General features: G+C 35.6%; 2 protein-coding genes and 1 long non-coding RNA gene across 22 annotated transcripts in view; 2 read left to right on the top strand and 1 right to left on the bottom strand.

The window, feature by feature from the left end:
• The window catches only part of CALD1 (caldesmon 1), a 164,518-nt gene extending 158,919 nt beyond the window's left edge, over positions 1-5,599 (top strand). For 7 of the 8 annotated variants that reach the window (XM_036230889.1, XM_036230888.1, XM_036230893.1 and 4 more), the window contains 2 exons: positions 140-220; positions 3,279-5,599. In XM_036230889.1, the coding sequence (XP_036086782.1) occupies positions 140-220; positions 3,279-3,287 (90 nt within the window). In that variant the 3' untranslated portion in view covers positions 3,288-5,599. The remainder of the gene's footprint in view (positions 1-139; positions 221-3,278) is intronic. The other variant, XM_036230891.1, reaches the window with a different exon arrangement.
• LOC118610772 lies at positions 3,722-11,025 on the bottom strand. The gene is made up of 2 exons (XR_004954039.1): positions 10,938-11,025; positions 3,722-10,171 (listed from the first exon to the last, which is right to left on the bottom strand). It is a non-coding gene; the product is annotated as an uncharacterized LOC118610772 (long non-coding RNA).
• Positions 11,026-11,257: 232 nt separating this feature from the next.
• The window catches only part of AGBL3 (ATP/GTP binding protein like 3), a 46,090-nt gene continuing 35,845 nt past the window's right edge, over positions 11,258-21,502 (top strand). The window contains exons 1-5 of one of the 13 annotated variants that reach the window (XM_036230879.1): positions 11,258-11,720; positions 13,000-13,106; positions 14,015-14,075; positions 16,168-16,353; positions 18,268-18,326. Coding sequence is in view for 10 of the 13 variants with exons in the window: in XM_036230885.1 (XP_036086778.1) it covers positions 13,044-13,106; positions 14,015-14,075; positions 16,168-16,353; positions 16,853-16,872 (330 nt within the window). In the remaining 3 variants the exon portion in view is untranslated. Of the gene's footprint in view, positions 11,721-12,999; positions 13,107-14,014; positions 14,076-16,167; positions 16,354-16,735; positions 18,420-21,502 lie in introns of those variants that run through there. The other 12 variants (XM_036230885.1, XM_036230887.1, XM_036230886.1 and 9 more) reach the window with 12 other exon arrangements.

Here is a 21,502-nt window from a genome sequence, read left to right as displayed (position 1 = left end):
TTGGATCACTAGGATAAAGTGTATTAAATAAGAAATTGATTCAGACAAACAAACAAACAAGAGATGTGGTGATTCATTTAGACTTGGCCAGAAAATATAAATGCCCACATATTAATATTTTCTGCTTTCTCTTCATCAGGATTTGAGGCCAGGAGACGTATCTGGCAAGCGGAACCTCTGGGAAAAGCAATCTGTGGATAAGGTCACATCCCCCACTAAGGTAATCTACTGGAAGGGTGAATTTCATAGGGTTTCTTCCCGCCCCCTCTCCCCCCCCCCCCCCGTATATCCCAGGTAAAATGAGAAAACCACTGACCCACAGAACCTGGCCCAGGTGACCATCAGTTTCTAAAGACCCGTACATGGGGCAGCGAAAGGCCAAGTTCATGGGGTAGCAAAAGGCCAAGTTCATGGAGCCTTCGGCATTACATCCAGCATAACCAGTCCATGAGATGGTGCCCAGTAAGATATTCAGGGGACGCCGTAGTGGCAGGAGTGTCAGCAGCAGAAGGCCATATGATATAAGCACAGTCTACACTTCCTTATGAGGGCCATGCTTGGAGCCACAGCCATTTGAGGATCACCTAGAGAAAAACATCCATCTTCCTAAGTGGCTCCAAAGCCACTTTCTGGAACCTTCCTAAGAGATTGCATCGCCAGCAGCCTAAAACTCAAGGTTGCTGTGGCAAAAAGTTAAAATAATATCCTACAGTTAGGCAAAACTTGCTACCCTATGAAAACTAATAGCTAAGAAGGCTTGGATCCATTGCTTTTTTGATCTTCTGCTCAAAGGGTTTGTTCATTCTTTACAAAGGAGGCTCTGGACAATATCTGAATGATGCTGTGACTAATAATAGGACCCTTTGTCATGTAAGAAGCTAGTTGGACTCCTAAATCTTAACCCTTCCCCATTTCCAGTAATAACCCAGCCTTCTCCTTCAATAGAGGGAAATCGAAGAGAGCAGAATCAGAGACCAATAATAAGATTAGAACAGTTAGCTTATGGCTCTACTTAGAACTCTAAAAGCCAGAAGCACTTTTGAAGCAAACTTAGAATGGAAGAACCTCTCAAAGGCAGCTGGAGAATCACTACAATGCACTGGAGTGAGAAAACTCCTACCCTTTTCTATTTTCTATGTGCTTTTAAGTCTGGCACGGTTGCCTAAATGTCACTCTGTCTTCTCATTAGCTCTTGATCACTCTTACACTTCAAGAAAAATTACTAGCCCAGCCTCTCTACTTAAAGTGACTCTTAAAACAAGTTCAGTTTCTTAAGTCATTGCTAAATATGTTAGAAGTACCTCGTAAAGACCATCACCACTACAAACCCCTAACACTTAGTGAGAATCCACTACATGCAAGGCACTATTTCACCTTCATAAACTACATTATCTCGTTTGACCCTCCAACTACCATGGGAAGTAGGGATTATTATTACCCTCATTTAGAGCTGAGGAAAATGAGGCACGGAGAGATTAAGTAACGTTCCCAAAGTCACACAAAAAGTAAGTAGCAGAGCCTGGATTGAAACTCAGGCAGTCTCGTCTGAGCCTGCATTCTTTACCATGAAACATGCTGCTTTCTTTTGAAGATTGTGTATTATGCACAAAATACAGAGTTTTAAAGTTCTTTGTATAATTTTCTCCCGGTGGAAGGAAGGGGACAGGAAAATTGTTCTTTGTTTGTTTGTTTGAAACAAAGAATGTTCTTTTGTTGGCCTAAGCTATATGGCCCCTCTAGCATAGGTCTCTGACCGTTCAAAAATGGCAGTCCAAGTGTTTATATAGTCCCCTTTCCAAGTAGGAAAATGTCCAGAGTCTATCATCACCCGTGTAATGAGATGTAATGGAGCCCCTCAGGATGACGTTTCCCCGAGCCCGGGTCCCGAGAAGGGGAGTAAAGATGTCATCGGGAATGGTAGACTCAGAGACCGCCACTCACATGCAACACGACGCAGGTGGTGGGGGTGACACAGGGCAGGAAGGCGAGCGGGTGAGAACCTCACACGCACTGCCCCTTCGCACACACCGCCCCGTCCTCCTCGGTCCATGCCATGAAACGTTTGCTGCAGTAACCATAATACTACAACCATCAGGCCCAGAACCGAGTTTCTGAGGTAGCAGAGTCGTTAGTTGCTTTGCTCCAAACTGTCAGACTTACTGCATACCTGTCATTCAGTCGTTCATTTGAAATGCAAATATACACATTTGAAAAGGCAGATTCATAACACAGTTGCTCACTTCTGCCACCCCCCCTCCCACACACACACATCCACAGGTTCTGTATCATGGATTCAACTAAAGAGTGAAACTATTTGGGGAAAAATATGTCATGTCATTGCTGACATCGGCCTATCTAGTTAGGCCTGCCATGGTAGCATCTGTACCAAACACGTACAGACATTTTTTGTCGTCATTTCCTAAACAATACAGCACATAAACTATTTACAAAGCATTTACATTGGATTGGGTATATAAGTAATCTAGATTTGATTTAAAGTGTACAGGAGGATGTGTGTAGGTTATATGCAAATAGTACTCCATTTTCTATACGGGACTTGAGCATCCACAGATTTTGGTATCTGCAGTGGGTCCTGGAACCATTTCCTCTGGGATACCGAAGGATGACTGTACTTTATTATTTGTGAATGCTTCAGCAAAGGTTTTTAGCAGCTAGCTGAGGAAAGGAAATGGTACACAAATAAGACTATAGATCAGATAAGCTTCGAGGGTAGGGATGTAAGAACAGGAGGAAAGACCATAAAAAAAAAATAGAAGAAAACTAAAGGTAAGAATATTCTGCTTCATCATCGTGCCTCGACGTGGCTGAGACTGAGTCATTCTATCATGTGTGCCTGTTTTGGAATGCACAGTATAGATTCCTGGCCCTTAGAGTAGAATTTTAAAAATAAAAATAAAAACCCTTTGACTCTGAGGAATGCCATGAGCTAGGCTAAAGATCAAGGTAAAGAAAGCGGAATATAAAGAAGAGAAGGAGGGAGGGAGGGAAGGAGGAAGGAAGGAAAGAAAGAAAAAGAAAGATAAAGAAAGAAAGGGGAGGGGGTAGGAGGAGAGAAAAATAAGAAAGGAAAGAAAGCGAAAAAAATCAACAAGAAAACATAGACTAAAAGAGGAGGAGCATACTTAAGTAGAACACCAACAATAACCCTCCCTTTCATAAATGTTTATCCCTGTCATATTATAATTTTTTTTTTCTTCTGACACGAAACATCTGGCTGGAGCGCCGTGGCCTGCTGATGCAAAGCTCTCTTCTCTTAGCAGGTCTGAGACAGTTGAAGAAAGAATCCCAGAGCAGCCGCTCAAGATGCTGGACCAGCTCAGCTGAAGAGGGTTAATGTGCTCTGTTTTATATTTATGTTGATTTACTAAATTGGGTTCATTTCCTTTTGTTTTATTTTCCATTATCCCGGTAAACCTATGTATATTATCACCATATTTAATAATCACAGTCTAGAGATGTTCATGGTAAAAGTACTGCCTTTGCACAGGAGCCTGTTTCTAACGAAACCCATGCTGTGAAATAGAGACTTTTCTACTGATCATCAGAACTGTGTGTGAACAGTGATACCAACCACATCGGAAGTCAAACAAAAGGAGATTCAAGTTGAAAATTGCCTGAGGAATGTGTGCAGTATCCAGACAAATGAACCGTAGTGGGTTTTGGGTTTGTTGTTGTTGTTTTTTTTTTAATTTTAAATACAGAAGTCATGTTGTTTCTGCACTTTAAAGCATGGAAGAAATTATCTTAGTAGGCAATTGTAACACTTTCTGAAACTAATTCATTTCAGATTTGAGATACTATAATGATGATTGTCTTTTTTAAAAAATGTATTGTTAAGGTATTACTTTTTTCATGCTGATGAATATCTGAATTGGATAAGGATGTTAGCTGACAGGGGTACTGATTTATTTAGGTTGGTTGCTTTGTGGATTTCTTTGGTAGTGATAGTGAACCACGTTTTAGATGACCTGATCATATATGTATGTGCATACACATATACAAACACTAATGGTAGAAAGCTTTTTCATGTGCTAGACTATTGTATTTAGCAGTATGTCCTTGTAACTAGACAATATCACAGCTTTTTAAAAATTAAAAATCACAATATTCTATTAATATTTCATATTTGCCAATAGAGACATGGCAGAATAGGTATCGATATGTTTTCAATGACCGATAGATGACCTGTAAGAAAAAAAGAGATTAGAAATGTCAAAATGTCAGTTTATAGAATCAACATATTCTATGAAACATAGTATTTAGCTTATAATTAAAAGCAATCTTGAAGGCCAATGTGAATTTTACTAAATCTACCATCTGGATCAAACTCAAAGCTTGCCAAAAACTTTATTCTGTTAATAAGCGAGTTCACAGTAGGTTGGCCTAGATGATACCTGAGGTCTCTTCCTTCTTTAAAATTTAAAGACAAGAATTTTAGTGACAAGGTTGTACAGACAGAAATTCTGTGGACAGGTATACAAAGACCAACTTTGGCTAATGTCTGGAAGCAGAGAAGAAAAGTAAGCAAAACCCACTGTTTAGAAGTCATGACAATACTTCCATCTTTAATATACTGAACCAATTTTTAAATTAAACTTTTCTACTTATATTATTAGTCATTGGTACTCATCATAAGTTGATAATGTGTCAAACTTTGAAGAAGTATATGTAACTTTTATTAGTTTTATCTTTTTCCCCAAGAGTCTTCACCAACTCATCATTTTTACACAATCCAGATGTCAGATCTTATTTTAGCTTATAAGTGTCCATCTATTCTTCCCAATAGATGATAAAAGTACTCCAGTGTCTTGGAAATATGTTCTAGCATAGAGAATATATAGGGTAGTTCTATAAACTTATACCTCATTTGACTTAACCAAAATGGACCTACCACAATGAGGGAACCTCCCAAATGACTCTCTTCTAGCTCTTCCAAGGGCAGTGCTGGCATGAAGAGTGACCACTGCCTGACAAAGTCTATCTTCCTCAAAAATCAGTAAAGAGTAGTTGAATTCTCTAGCTTTTAGCACACCTGGGACAAAGCAAGGAAAGCCACCCAGACTGCACAAATCATCTACCAGGACAGAGTAGATATGAGTCCATGATAAGATGAACCATAATCCACATGTAGTGCCTGGTTTAGCATTGACTCCCATCATTGGCGTGAAATGGATCAAAGTTTGAATTAAGGCCCATGGCGATGTAACGTTGCTTTGTTGTACATTTGAACAACAGCGTCTCCTGATCACTATTATATATTTTTTTCTAGAAAATCTAAAGTTGAGAAGAAAATATATCAATCCTGACTTTTATTCCAATATTTGGCTGGAATAAGTTTTAGGGTAGAATTTTGTTTAGTTTGGATTTAATCTTTTGAAAAACAAATTCTTTGTTTATCCGTTTGATTACAACGCTCTTTGTTATCTTTAAGAGGTAAAACTGCAAGGTGACTAGCATGTTCTGTGAATCTGCCATTCCTAAAAATTTTATAAACACTTGATATTTGTCACTGATAACTGATGGCTGCAATAAATATGTATTGTGAAAAAGCATCCACAATAAATGGAATTCCTCCAAACGCCTTTGCCTCACTTATCTTTATGTACTATATGGATTATGAGTTATTTTTGTTGTAATAAAGGTGATGGCATAGCAAAATGTCTATTTCCAATTAAGTCCTGGTTTTGCTTTTTTTTTTTTTTTTAAAAAAAAGCCATTTTATTTATTTTTAAAAACTTCTAATTATAGGCAATTTTCTAACAAAATACTGAAAATTACTCTGGTATAGACAACTGACCAAACATGTACAGAACAGGTTGAAAAGAGAGATTTTAAAAATTCTTTTTTCAAAAAATTATCAAATATTTCTCCATCCTCCTTCTCATTCCCAGTGCTGTCAAATAGCACCTTTCTTGATCCTGAGATGGCAGTACTGTTTTCCCAAAGGCAGTGTCTTTTATAGTAGACGTGCCCATTGAACATATACCATTCATTTGTAGAATGCTCACTATTGGTAAGGCACTGGTGATTACATTTAAATCCCAAGATGTTTCTTCATTATAATTTAGCATTTTTATGTAGCACTATTTGGCCTGAAATCTGAGGTTCTTCTCATCAAAGTTTTAAATTCTGAGTCCAGAGCTTCTGACGGTCCCCTAAATCCTGCCCATATGATTGAAAGAATTAACTAAGTTACTGTAACGTAAAATATAATTAGTACTTTTTACTTCTATGTCCTAACAAAAAGGGAGATGGAAAGGTTTAGACAATAAGATCGTTGTCATCAAAGTCAGTTCACAAAATGAAAAGAATATAATGTGTAGTACTAGTACCAAGCTGACAGGATTAGGGATGGATGAAAATTAATTTTACAGTGTGCATGGTCAGTATAAGATATTATGGTCTCTTGTGTGATGTAGAGAGGTGTATCGGAGGGATTTTCCTATCCTCGCTTGCATGCAGTCGTCAATGGAAGAACAGATAAGAAATAAAGATCTCGCAATCCTAAATGTGTGTTCTTCTACAGAAGAAGGTCTCAATTTGAGTGTCGTGTCTATTTGTGTCAAGCTTATTAATCGTGTTGTCCAAACACTCTACGTCCTTACTGGGTTTTTTTGTGTGTCTTTGTTCTGTTATTGAGAAAAAAAAGTGAAGATCTCCCACTATAATTATGGATTTGTCTGTTGCTCCTTGTAATTCTATAACTTTTGTTTTCCATATTTTAAGGTCATGTTTTAGATGCATAGACAAATCTAGAATCATGTCTTCCCGGTGAATTAAATAGTTTATCATTATGAAGTGAATATCTATGTGTAGCAAAGATTTTTGCCTTGAAGTTTGTTTTTTCTACTCTTAATATTGCTACAACACATGATATAACTTTTTCTAGCCCTTTACTTTCAACTGTATATCCTTTAGTTTTAGAAGCATGTCTTTGAAAATCATACGGTTTAGGTTGAGTGTTGATCCGGTCTGATCATCTTCAAGTTTTAACCGGACTATTTAGTCCTTTTACATTTAATGTAATTATTGATATCTTCACAGTTAAACAGCATTCTAGTTAAGTGCTACCTATTCGATGTTGCTTTTTCTCTCTGGCCTTTATGCTGGGAATTCTGCTTCAGAGAACATGCCGATCTACAAGAGGCAGCTGAGAGACCGAGCTAGACTTTTGGCAACCAAGGTGGCTGGAGAACAAAAGGATCTTCTAAGTGTCAGGGATGAGGATTTGTTAAACTACTTCCAGATTACAGGTCTCTAAAGAGCTGCCTCCTGAAAGCAAGGATGAGCTTGAAAGAATCTGGTCTTCATTCAGATCACTGCCTGCCTTCACTCTGGGGAACAAGGACATTATTCTAGTGGGGAGGTAAATGATAAATGATAGACATGAAAAATTATAAAACATTGAGTAACAATTCAAGAATTTAGAGATAAAACATCACAAGGCTGTAGTACATAATTGTCAAAGAATTATGTACTACATAATTCAGTGTGTAGGAGGAGGGCACAACACTTCAGCATGGGGTAATAATTGGAAAAAAACCTTTGCTTTGTATTGTTTTGTGCCCCCAGAGGTATACCCAGGGCTTTACACATAATGGTGCTTGGTAAGGGATGAGGTGATGACTTCCTGAGCAACCCGGTATATAAACTGCTAGATGTAATGCTGTCAATTTCTGTAGAGTTCTTAAAGAGTTCCTAGCGGTTAATTTGTTTTATGACACTTTCGTTACCAGATTTATAATTCCTGTATCAACCCAGCCCTGAACCTCAGCTCCATAAAGAATGTTGGCCTCTTTACTCAAATACAGATTTGATAGCAGAGTTTTGCCAAAGCATGATTTTAGTGATGTCAGCTTTTGTTATCTTGAAATATAATTTTCCAAAAAGAAGAAAAAAAGTGTCATTAAAATAGATTTTAGAAGTCCCAAGCGGTCATTTCTACCTAGATTAAAAAAAAAAAAATCAATAATCTCTTACTGAAGTTACTAATATAAAAATAGTGCAAAAGAACTACAATCATATAGAACACAAGATTACTTCCTTAGCTAGTTTCAACCTACATCATTAGTGACACTCTATAGTAATGCAGGGGTCACTGCAGCACGGTGAGTGAATGCCCAAATATCAGAGGGATATGGTGTCATTGCCACCAACTGGAAGGGAGCTGGTCGAGGTAATGAAATAATAAATGAAAGCTGACATTTATTGGGCCCTCAGCAAGTTCCAGGCACTTCACGTTATTCACTCATTTAATCCTCACAACCCTACATGATAGGTACTATCGTGTTATTCCCACTTTACATGTAAATAAGTCAAAGCACAGAGAAGTTAAAAAGATTGCTCAAGGTCACCTGGCTATTAATCCTTCTCCCATTTAGAAAAAAAATGCAGCTCGCTGCCAGCATTAATTTAACATCATGCATACGAATGCCACATTTCTGGGATTTGCCATTTTCAGAGCTTGAGAATTACTACATTTTGTAAACGGAAATACCGCTATTAAAAACAGAATGCTATAAATGGAATGATGTCATGTGTTTCCAAAGACTATCGATATACACTAGAGTGATGCGAAAATAATAATAAAAGCGAGATACTTGGTGGTGAACTTTGGGGATGAGGTTAGGACTATAATCAGCGAGTTATCTAAACGATGCAGCCACAAACAAACTGAGTATTCTCAGGGCAAACAGGAAATGGGTTAAGTGGCAGAATATTTGACCCCAGGCCATTGGCTCCTGAGCCCACATTCTTAACTTCCAGTCCCCTCAATCTCTCCCTCAATCTCTCACCAGAGATTGTTATTACATAAGAGTGTGCCTTGAAGAAAGCCACTTATCAGGGGCAGCTTGGAGCCACCACTCTCCTCAGGAAACCCACAAAAATCAAGAATAGCACTTGAGACTGACCTTGTAGACTTTGACTCAAATATCTCAGTTAAGGACATATTTTGTCCTTTTCCTCCCCAGTCCCTACTCATCCTCACACAATAAGGAACTGGCACCTACAAGGAAGAGTAGATGAGGAAGGTTTTGAGTTTGAAACTGATTTTTTTTTTCTTTTAATGTACAAATTCCATAATGAAAGCTTAAATACCAAAACCAAAGTTACGTAAACGTGTCCTCCATGGAAAAGGGGATTTCACCATTGCACAGCTCAGGAACAGTTTGAGGTTGAGAGGGTGGGGGGATGGGGAGGGAGGTTGTGGAGACTATTTCATGTTTTTTGTCATGAGACTTCACATTGAGCCTGGGAACCATTCTCTCTCTTTTGAGGTGATTTATACTACCCACTTTTTGCTGAGCAAGCAGGGGACATTCTTACTACCTCACTTCCAAGTGTTTAGGAGAATGATGCTTTGCTACGGTCCCCAATTTAGACAAATTCTACAAACCGATAATACAAACTAATTCTACCAATGATAGAGGAGTTAGGAAAGGCTTCACAATGGGGATGACTCTTGGGCTGTTTTTGATGAGCTGACTGACTGGGACAGGTCTCAAGATTGAGCTTAAAAACAGTTTGACGTGTGGCCCTATGCTGGGACATTTTAGACTCAGACAGTCTGAGAAAGACCAAGAGAATTACTAGATGGATGACTCCGGGGCTCCCAGGACCTATTATGGCATCCTCAACCAAATTGTGACAAGACTTCTCCTGTCACGTAACCAATAACTTGTGATGTCATAAATAACTCTACCCTAGTCATTTCATGTTCTCATTTAAGTCTCTGTTCAACAAATTCAAAATGATATAATCACACAAAATAAATTATATCCCTAATGCAACTTACATTCACCATGTTGCCAAAGTGAACTTTCTTCCTGATTCCCACACTGGTAATTGTGCCTTTCAGAGTATTGTTTTGGTTTATTCCTCCTTTCTTACTCTACTTTTATTATATTTTATCCTGCAGGTTTGCAACAGATAAATTCACAAAAAAAGTTGGAGGAATAGTTGTTGCAGGCCTGAAGCTGCCTGCATATAAGGAGTCTTCTACCTTGAAATGTGATCATGTAAATATCTGGACTAAATATCATAAGACTTAAGTCCCAACTCTGTCATTAATTTCTTGTGTAACCTGGTTGTATTGTTTCTTGCAGCTTCACCTTGTCCATCTGACATCCTATGGCTCACAATCATGACCCTAAAATCCAACAAAAAAAATGGATTTAATATACAAAAATTCTCTGTGCATGTCACCTTTAGTGACATATGCATGACATAAAAGAAGTTACAACTATAAAAGGTTAACTATATGTTAAGAGAGTTTGATCTAATATATGCCCTATGTCTTCTAGTAAGGTCCAAACTTCTAAGTTGCTGACGTCAAAAAAAAAAAAAAAACGTTATTTTTCAGAAACTTACAAAATTTGAAAAGAGGATATTAACCTATTTCTATGCTTAAGCCAAATTGCTTTGCCCTTTCTTTCAAAGTTGCTCCAGTCCATTATCTCCAATTCTACAGTATTACAAATCTTATGACATGCTGTAACACCCCACGTGGGCATCAAGCATCTAAAGACATTTTTTTAGTTACAGTGGAAAAACTGTTCCAAATATATTCAAAGATTGGGGTGGAGAGTCAAGATGGGACGTACAAGAATAATGTCTAAGTCTGTTATGGGAAAATCATATTTAATTAGATAATACATGCAAAGTTATTTGCATAGTGCCGCACAAGTGTTCCATGTTACCTAACGATTACTGTATTTAAAGAATCTCTGAGTTGATAAGAATCTTGAGCGCTCACACTAGGATATCTATGACTCCTCTATCAAGTATGTTTAATAAAGAGAAAAATTCCATTTCCGAATCGAATAAAGATCAGTCACACAATAGTGCAGCGTGCAACTGAGTGTGGAGTACAAATAAAAACCAACTAACACCAGTGTTAACCAAGATGTTCTTACTGCCTCGTCGGAGAAGGGTCACGGCAAACCACATTCGTGCAGAACCTAAGGACAAAAATCACCGTCCCGTCTTCTCCACTCCTGAATTCCCTCGCCCCGAGATCCACTCTCCCCCAGCTCAGGATTCTCTCTGCCCCTAGCTCCCGTCATCCTCCGGGGTCTTCCTTTCTCTGGCCGAAATCCCACGGAGGGTCCTTCCTTTCTCGCAGGTTGCTTGGTGATTCCCGAGGGCTGCCGAAGTCTCGCGAGAGACTGTTGCTCTGGTCCCGTTGCTCTGGTAACGAGCGGCCCCGCCTCGTGAAGGGCGTGGTTGTGGCTGTTAAACTCGACTGTAGTTACCTCGGGCCGGTTTCCTCACCGAAGGGACAGCTGCCCTGGCTGGACGACTCGGGGCGGGGGTTGGCGGGGAACGAGAGGCCAGCGGAGGCGGGACAGTGAAGGCCCCGCTTCTGAAGGAAAGGAAATCACGGGCCGGGCGCCTCCTGCGGGAAACGAGTGCGCGTGGTCGGACCGCGCGCCGGAAAATGAGCTCTTGCCCACAGTGTCACAGCCAGTCGTGAGCGTGGGAGGAACATTTTGATGGCACGAATCGTGGCTTAATCGTTCTTCCTATCAAGAAAATCGGCGGACCTGCCCGCTGACCTGCCTAGGTTCACCTGCTTTTGCTTCCTCTGCTTCAGCTGTGGACGATACACTTGGAGCGCCCCTTAGATCGCTGTGTGCGCGTGCGTGCGTGGTCGGCCTGTCTGTCTGTCCGTCTTTCCTGAAACCAGGTTATAGCAGGTCAGCCTGTTGGTACCCAACTCAAGGGGTTGCTGCTTGGGGTGTTCTATTCAAGAACTAGAAGCGATTATCTCTAGGTAGTTTTCACTGAAACAGGTAAAGAAAGTAGAAGATTCACATCCAAAGCTCTAGCTCACTAAAGGAAGGCTTAGTCATTGCTTGTATACACCCTTTAATTATATGTTGACTTCTTTGCTATTGGCTAAACTTATCTAGTCGAGTTCTCATTGAGCTCATCAGGTCACAGCCACACCTGCAAAATACTGTGCCTACATTTTAACATTTAACAAGAATAGCATTTATTAAGAACCGCCCAGACCTTGAGACCCTTGTACTAGCACTGGTATATGCCTTACATGCTTGTGTGAAAAAAATAGAATCGAGATTTATGCCAATCCAGTTTCCCAGATTTGGAATTGTGATGCCCAGGCTGAAACTTAAGTCTGTTAGTACCGAAGGTCTTAATAAGACAGACTTCTCTGTTGCATTTGTAGTTATTTGCTAGAGAGCCTCGACTGTCTTCTATGCATTCTTGTTCCAGAAGAGGCTTTTCGTGGAGAGGAGCTTAAACCATTAGATTCGAAATTGGTCAATTCCTTTGGTCTTTCAAAAATAAAATCTTGACAAGGAATTTCTGTTATTCCACTGCCTTAATATTAACCACTTAGGCGGATACTTGCATGGGAGAGAAAATGGTTATTGCCAATACAACCTTCTGAAAGCTACTGAGATTTCAGTAAGACAAATATAATTGAATATGAGAACAGAGACAGTTTCTAAAGAATATTAACCAAAATATAAAGAGAAAAATCTGTTGCAGGCATTTGAACTACTTATCAATTGAAAATTAAGCAGAAAAAATTCTCTTGCTACATTTCACTGCCTGAATAAGGAACTGTAATTTTTCTTTGATTCGTGATATTTTTAATGCCTCAGGATTATTCTGAACTTGCTATCGCTCTGTGGTATTTAATTGTAAATATAGTGTGTAAATGATTTGGCTGTGTACCCTGGAGAGTCTTTTTCAGTTAAATTATTTACTTGATTTGTCTTTTATTGTGATTTGGTCTCTTATAGAAATGGAAAATGAAAAATTTCTTCAGATCTTTGGAATTGAAGATTTATTTAGCTGTGACCTAATTAACTTAGTTTTTAGAGAAGGCCGTCGCTAATTAATTAAATACAATTGAATATAGTTTGGGGTACTCATCTAATCTAATAAACACTCTCAATTTAAAGAGAAAACTGTCAAATAAGTTCCTCATAAATTGTTTTACAGCCTACCTATATAATAAAAGAAGTTTCAAGCCAAATACTAAAGAGATGTCAGAAGACTCAGAAAAGGAAGACTATTCAGACAGAACAATCAGTGATGAAGATGAATCAGTATGTTTTTCTCAACTTTACCTTACTTAAGATAAAACTTGTGTTATAAAATATAGATTCCCAGTAAAAATATTATAAAAACAATTAGATGTAAAAATCAATAGGACATTTAAATTACTTGTCACCGAAGTTGGAAAATAATTTGAAGACCAAGATATTACTGTGTGCAGTGTGCCTTATCTAAAAAGAGAACCTATACTGATAGTGTTTTTCTGTAAAAAAAAATTGGGTTTTGTTTTTTTTAATTCATGCCCACTTATTTTCTTGTGTGTGCTAATTCTACCATGTTCATTATAGCATGTATCATAATGCTGGAACCTCATATATTCTAAACCTACTGTGTATCACCATAATAGGTTTAATGTGGCTCTGATGTAACAAAGAACTTGGTAGAAAAGGGGGAGGGATACAAAATGCAGTATTTACAAATATTTTTTCTAATTCTAATACATACTTAATGAGAGATTTTATTCACATTTTAGTAAAGTATAAATTATCATGTTAGTAAGTTAAGATCTGCAAATAAATGCCGCAAAATGATGTATAACACTTCAAATCTATGGTTTTCTTTGTTTTTTTTTGTTGTTGTTGTTAATTTTTGTTACTCTTAATTTAAATGATTTTGTCAAGTTTGCTAAGAATCTTTAAACTTTACTTTTTCCCTACAATAATTAATATGACCTTACCCTGTGAAAGAAGAAGACTGAAAGATGAAAACTTTAAGGTTTCAGGATATTTGAAGTGTTGGGTGCTTTGAAACCAGTAGCCCATAATAATCTTTTATTTTTTATTCATTATAGATGAAAGATATGTCCTTAATTCTTAGTACAGAGTAGATATTTAAAAAATTTCTGGACTTGCAAACTGTTGATTTTTCAAAGAGAAATATTTTTAAACTCTTGTTTTAGGATGAGGATCCCTTCATGAAATTTGTAAGTGAAGATCTCCACCAGTGTGCACTTTTAACAGGTTTGAATTTACCTGTATATTCTTCCTTCTCTTTATTATGAAAAGTGGATGAAAAATAAGAAGCTAAGGAAACTATAAAAAAGTTGTAGTGGATAATATAGAGAATTATTATTCCATTGTTAGATAAGACGAGAGAAATGTGTTCATTTTTTGTAAGAATCTTTCGGAGTTCACACTCTTAATGTTTGTTTTAGGTAAAACTGACTTTTAATGAAACTAGGTGTGAAAGTGTCAATACTTTTTAAAGGACTTAACATAAGAATTTATTTACCTTGGCATTTCTTTAAATAACTAAGTCTTTAAACACATTTACAATATGACTCGAGTTATAATGGACACAGTGTTTTGGAAATTATTTAAATGAGGGTACCTGTATAAAGAGTCTCCTTAATAGTCATTCATTTGCAAATGTACATGTATGTGGGCATCTTGATGTATAGTTGATGTTTTCAACTTTATACATTTAGAGTTGTACTTTCAAATATACACTAAAGTATTTCTTCCAGATATTCACATATCTATCGCAGATAGTTTGAAGTTGAAGATAAGACGTTTATTTACTTATTCTTTTTTACCACCATCCTAAAATCTTTACTTTTGACATAACCACTATTCTCAGTTTGGTTTTATCCTTCTAGACCTTTTTCTTATTTGTACACATATCCATACCCATACTCAGAATATTTGTAGTACTATTTTGTGGACTTCTCCCTGCCACCTTTTTTTAATTTTAAAATTTCCCAGTCTTTTGGAAAAAAGGAGGTAACTCACTGTTTTGACTAACATTTCCTTGATCGCTAAAGAAATTGAGAATTATTTCATATGCTTGTCTACTTATATTCCCTTGTGTTATGAATTTCTCATTCATAGTAATCCTTGGTAACTTTCTTTACATTGCTTTCATTGTTTAGAATTATTCTGATGTTAAGTTTATCATTATTCACTGTGGCTCTTTATTTTTGTATCTGTTTAAGCTACAAAAGCCTTCTCTATCCCAAGATTATTAATATAATTATCTGCTTTCTTTACTTTTATGTACTTGTTTGAATTTTGGTATTTAATTTCTCTATAATTTACCTTTATAAATAGTATGAGGTATGTATCTAATTTTGTTCCTTAATTTATAAATAACTAATAATGCCTTGCCGTTTTTGAGTCATACTGTAAATTCAACAAAATGTGTTTTTTTTCATATAATGAAACACTAATAACTGCCAAATAAATGGATTTATATAACAACCCTGAGAAGTAGTAAGGGAAGGTAATATCATTTTTTATTAACCTATAGTAAGATTAATGTTCAAGGAGGCTACACTGGCCAACCAAAATCATTAGAAACAAAGTGGTAGAGTAGAACTGTTTGTCTGACTCCAGTTGCTTTATCTGCTATCGTACAGAAACAGCCAAGAACTAAATCTGAGTAAAAAGCCACATTTTAGAGGTGGAAGAACAAAGAGTCAGTGAGACAAATGTAATCAAGTATGTGAAAGGTAGGGAGAAAACCAGGATGGGTAGGCAGCATCTTAAAAGACAAAAGAAATGAGCTTAAGGAGGGGTGATTATCAACATCTAATTGATGTCCCAGTTATTCCAATGAAAGAGAGGGGGCCTCTGCACTAACCCCATTATACTCTGTGAATTATGTTCTTGGGGTGATGTCACATAGTGGCCCTAGAATGAGAACTGAGAAAAAGTCATGAATGAGAGTTCACAGTCAGCCTTTGAGAAGAAACATAGTCAGTAGGTGTATTTAACCCATTAGTCAGTAGGTATATTTAACATGACTCAACAATAAACAGTTTGCTAGGAAAACTACAAGAAGCAAATGCAATCCCTGCCAAAATCCAAGATGTTTTTGCAGTAGCCATGCGAATTTAGCATAAATTAATATTTGAGGTCAACAATTGTTTTTAGCTACTGTAAAGATCAGTCATAACAAAATTTAATTAGTACTTTTATTTTTAAAATGCCACGAGTTATAAAATATTTATAATTATATCCACAAATATTCACAAATTAATGGTGTCGACTCTCTATACTCTTCCATTCTTTGCTTCTTATCACTCATGATTGTATTTAAATCTTTTTTCAGCTGACCCCATTAGCGACCTATGTTTCCCCCGGACGACACAGATACTGTTGGAATATCAGCTAGGGAGATGGGTGCCTCGTCTTCGTGAACCACGAGATTTATACGGTGTCTCTTCTTCTGGTCCGCTGAGCCCAACACGGTGGCCGTACCACTGTGAGGTCATTGATGAAAAAGTCCGGCATGTTGGTATGTTCTAAGCAGTTTTGGGGACTCAATCATTAGTAAATTTACTTTGCCAACCTTGATTTTAATAAAGAGGCTCATAGTGTTAAGAACAGTTTATTCAGAAATATAATGTTGGAATATATAATTATGCAGATATATATTTTAAATTTTCTAGTAGCCACATTTCAAAAGGTAAAAAAAAAAAGTGAAATTGATTTCAAAAATATATATTTTTTAACCCAAATATATTCAAAATATTTTACTTTCTTTTTTTATATGAAGTCTTCAAAAACTGGTGTGTAGTTATTCTTACATTTTAATTCAATTCCTATTTCTCCACATCTTCGCCAATATTTTTCTTTTGTTTCTGTTTTGTTTTGTTTTGTTTTGTTTTTGATGATAGCCACCCAAGAGATGTGAGATGATAGATATCTCACTGTGGTGTTGATTAACATCTCCCTGAAGATCAGTGATACTGACAAAGCAATCCCTGTCAAAATCCCAATGACGTTTTTTACAGAAATAGGAAAACAACTCTAAAATTCAGCTGGAACCACAAAAGGCTACAAATAACCAAATCTTGAGAAAGGAGAGAAAAACTAGAAGCATCTCATTTTCTGATTTCAAAATATATTACACAGCTACAGTAATCAAAACAGCATGGTACTGGCAGGAGGATGGACATTTGGAAACGAATTGGAACAGTCCAGAGAGCCCAGAAATAAATCCGTATATGTATGCTCAACTAATCTTTGACAAGATTGCCAAGAATACACAATGGGGAAAGGATAGTCTCTTCAACAAATATTGTTGAGAAAATTGTATATTCATATGCACAAGAGTAAAATTAGATGACCCCTGACTTACAGCATACAAAAAGAATCAATTCAGAATGGATTAAGGACTTAAACATAAGACTTGAAACTATAAAACTCCTAAAAGAAAACATAGGAGAAAAGCTGATGACATTGTTCTTGGCAATGATATCATGAATATAACACCGAAAGCACCTACAGCAAAAGCAAAAATAAAGAAGTGAGACATCATCAAATTAAAAAATTGATCCACAGAAAAGGAAATAATCAACACAGTGAAAAGGCAACCCATGGTATGGGAAAAATATTTGCAAACCATATATCTGAAAAGGAGTTAATCTCCAAAATATGTAAGGAATATCTACGACTCAAGAGCCAAAAAGCTAATAACCAGTTTTTAAAATGGGCTAAGGACTTGAATAGATATTTTTCCAAAGAAGACATACAGGTAGATCTAATGATTTTTTATGTAAACTGATAAAAATATTTGCCCGTTTTGTTGCTGGTTGCACTTTCCATGTCCTCCTTGATTTGCAGGTGCTCTATATATTTAATCAGGAGATTGGCTTACTATATCATGTATGTTGCATATTTCTTTCTGGTTGTCATTTGCCTTTTTGTCGAGTAGAAGTTTTTAATTTTTATGTCATCACTTTGTCTCATTTTTCTGTGGCTTCTGGATTTTGAAATTCTCTTAGCATTTTTCAAGTCGTATTTTTTGTGATTAAATTTTTTCCGTCAATCCATTTTGATGCAAGAAATGAGTTCCCAGTCCAGTTCTGTTAACTGTCTAACCAGTTGTTCCAACAGAATTATTAAATTTTTTGACTACTGATTGGAAATGCCACAATTATTAGTAAACTCCTAGGTCTAATTTTGAATTCTATTCCATTAAACTGTCTATTCATAATGGTGCTCAAAAACCTTTAATGCTATAGCTTGAAAACTATAAATTTTTATATGTGATAAACTTAGTTCCCTGTCATTCCTTTTATTTTTTAAAAAATTTCCAATTTCTTAACTACTTTTTGCCATATTGTTTTTCTATATGGAATTTAAAATAAGCTTTCCTGGTTGTCCCAAAATTAATACTGGTAACTTTATTGTGATCACATTACAGTTATAGATTAAGAAAGAGTGACAGCTTTACAATATTGCATCTTCCTAGTCAAGAACAAGGTATGTCTCACTATTCTTGTTTTTCTTATTCTCCCTTAGTATAGTTTAAAATTTTTCCTGTACCTTTTCTAAGTTTTATTTTTAGGTATTTTATTTTGTTGCTATTTTTTATTAAATTAATTGGGGTGACATTGGTAAAGAAAATTATATAGGTTTCAGTTCAATAATAGCATCATATGTATATTGCACTGTGTGTTCACATCCAAAAGTTAAATTTCCTTCCATCATCATATATTTGACTCTCTTTACCCTTACCTGACACCATCCCCCTTTCCCTCTGGTAAACACTAAACTTGTCTGTGTCCATGAGTCTCTTTTTGTTTGTCTTGTTCGTTTGTTGCCTTATTTTGTTGTTATTTTAGATGGAATTTTTATTGCATATTACTTTCTAACTTGTTTTGTAGAGGAAAGTTAAGTTTTGTGTATTAATTTTCAAAGTTACTACCTCTTTTTTCTAGTTTTTAAGTTGTTGTATATATGCTTGTTATACAATTGTATCATCTAGTAGTGATGTAATTGAATCTACTCATTTCTAATGTGTATACATCATACCTTTTCTTGACTGAATTGATTTGTACTTTCAGAAAAATACTTAATAATTTTACATTCATCTGGTTTCCTCATTTTAATGAGAGTGCTGTTAGTGTTTTCTCTTTAAGCAAACTATTGGCTTATGATTTGAAATAAATTTGTTTTTGATCCTATTAAGGAAGTACCCATTTATTCTTGTATTATTAAGAAACTTTACTAGGAATAATTACTAAATTTTATTAAATGCCTTTCTAACTTCTATGGAAAGTATCATAATATTCTCACTTGGTGTTTTACTTTAGTGAATTATACTGGTAGCTTATTTAATATAGAACCAGCTGTACCAGCTGTATTTTATTGGAATGAACTGCAGTTAGTCACTGTGTATTATTCTGTGTGTTGCTAAATTCTGTTTGCTGATGTTTTATACAAGATTTTTGTTTTAATGTTCATAAGTAAGATAAATTCGTAATTTTCTAGCTTTTGTACTTTTTTAGATTTCAGTATAAATATTATTCAGAATTCTTCCTTATATTCTAAAACAGTTTGAATAAAACTGTAATAGTTCTTTTAAAATCTGATAGACTTCCCCTAAAACAGTCTACATATACTTATTATTGTTGTTTTAGAGCTACAGAGAATATTTTTTTTTGTAAAACTTCTGTTCTTTTTTGTTAGTTCTATTTAGGATTTCTATCTATTCCAGGAACAGTTTTGGTTATTTGTATTTTCCTAGAAAAATAATGCTTTCATAAAGGATTTTTAATTCATGTACATAGATTTAGTCAAAGTATTCTCTTGTAATTATTATACTTTCCTTTAACTATAGGGGATTTTTTTTCCCTCTGTTCTAATATTTTATGTTAAATATTTTTTGCATTCTTATTTTCTTCTTACCTGATTACGTTAGTGCGATTTATCTTGTTTCTTTGAATAATCAATGTTTGAATATATTTGTTAGTTCTGTTGTATTCTTTTCTAATTCATTAATTTATGATTTTTTTTGTACATCAGATTTAAGTTTATTTTGGTGTTTTTTATTTAACCTTTATTTTTGTATTTAACTTCTTGTTTCCGAATGTTTTATTATGAAAAATTTCAAATATAGAGAGAAGTTGAAAGAATTGTACAAGGACACCCAAAACTCACCAGCTAGATTTTTATTATCAATTATTTGGCGTATTTATCACATACGTAGCCAACTATCCATTCCTCTCTCTACCCATCTACCACCTCAATTTTTTATTTATTTCAAAGTAAGTTGCAGACATCCCTTACATTTCACCTCTAACATTTTAGCATATTATTAGCTAGAGTGTAATCTTTGTTTCTGATTCTTTTTTATTTTTGAGGTCAATTTTATGTTCAATGAAATGTTATGTTCAATTTCATGTTCAATGAAATGTGTAGGTCAGCCAGTTTTAGCAAATGCATACATCTGTGTAATCCAAACCACTATCACAACATAGAACATTACCATTATAAATACTTAGGTGTAAATCTAACAAAACAGGGATAAGACGTTTGCTTAAAACTGTATAATGCTAATGAAAGAGATCAAAGAAGATCTACATAAATCAAGAATTATACTGTGTTTGTGGATTGGAAAACTCAGTATAGTAAAGGTGTCAGTTCTCCAAATTGATGGGTTCCAGGCTAGTCCTATCAAGATTATTTTGATAGATAAAGCATAATTATTCTAAAATTTATACAGAAAAGTAAAGGGACTTAGAATAGCTAAAACAATTTAAAAAAAAAAAACATAAAATAGAAGGAATCAGCCGACCTGTTTTTAAGACCTTTTATGTAGCTACGATAGACAAGGCCCTGTGGTATTAGTGGAGGAATATATGTAGACCAGTGGAACAAAATAGAGAATCCAGCCACAGAGCCACATAGACATGCCCAACTGATTTTTGACAAAGGTGAAAAAGCAATTCAATGGAGGAAAGTTAACATTTTCCTCACGTTTTGGACACTCATGGGTCAAAAAAAAAAAAAAGACTTCAATCTAAGTCTAGTGCTTTATACAAAAAATTAATTCAAAATGGATCACAGACTTATTTATAAGACAAAATTATAAAACTTTAAAATAGGGAAAAATCTTCACAGTCTTGAGCCAAGTGAGGAATTCTTAGAATTGACACCAAAAATGTGATTAATAAAATAAAAAATCAATAAATTGGATTTTATGAAAATTTAAAATTTTGATTTATAGGATATATTGTTAAGAGAAAGAAAATACAAAAGGAAGACAAGCAAAGGATAAAATGTTCACGCCAGATCCCTTTTTATGAGTAAAGCAGCTTTCTCAAAAATTTCACCAGTAGTCTTTTTTTACATCTTATTGGCCAGCTTTCTATTATGTGGCTACTCCTAGCCACAGAGAAGCCTGGAAAATTGAGAGTTTAGTGGAGCTCATTACAATCCTGATAAAGTTAAGTTTTCAAAGATAAAAAAAAAGAAAAAAAAGAGTGACTATTGAGAGGGTAACTGGCAGTGTATGCAACAATTGTAATTTTGCATGGACTTGTAAATGTTCTTTTGTTTATGTAACAGCGATCTAACTTGAACTGATATGTGATGCTGCATATGGAAATGACTTATCCCAGCAATTACTTAATAAAGTCACATAGTCTGCCTTA

The sequence above is a fragment of the Rousettus aegyptiacus genome, unplaced genomic scaffold (assembly GCF_014176215.1).
Source record: "Rousettus aegyptiacus isolate mRouAeg1 unplaced genomic scaffold, mRouAeg1.p scaffold_m13_p_13, whole genome shotgun sequence".
In the NCBI taxonomy this organism is placed as follows: Eukaryota; Metazoa; Chordata; class Mammalia; order Chiroptera; family Pteropodidae; genus Rousettus; species Rousettus aegyptiacus.
This window is presented reverse-complemented; position numbering and strand designations above follow the sequence as displayed.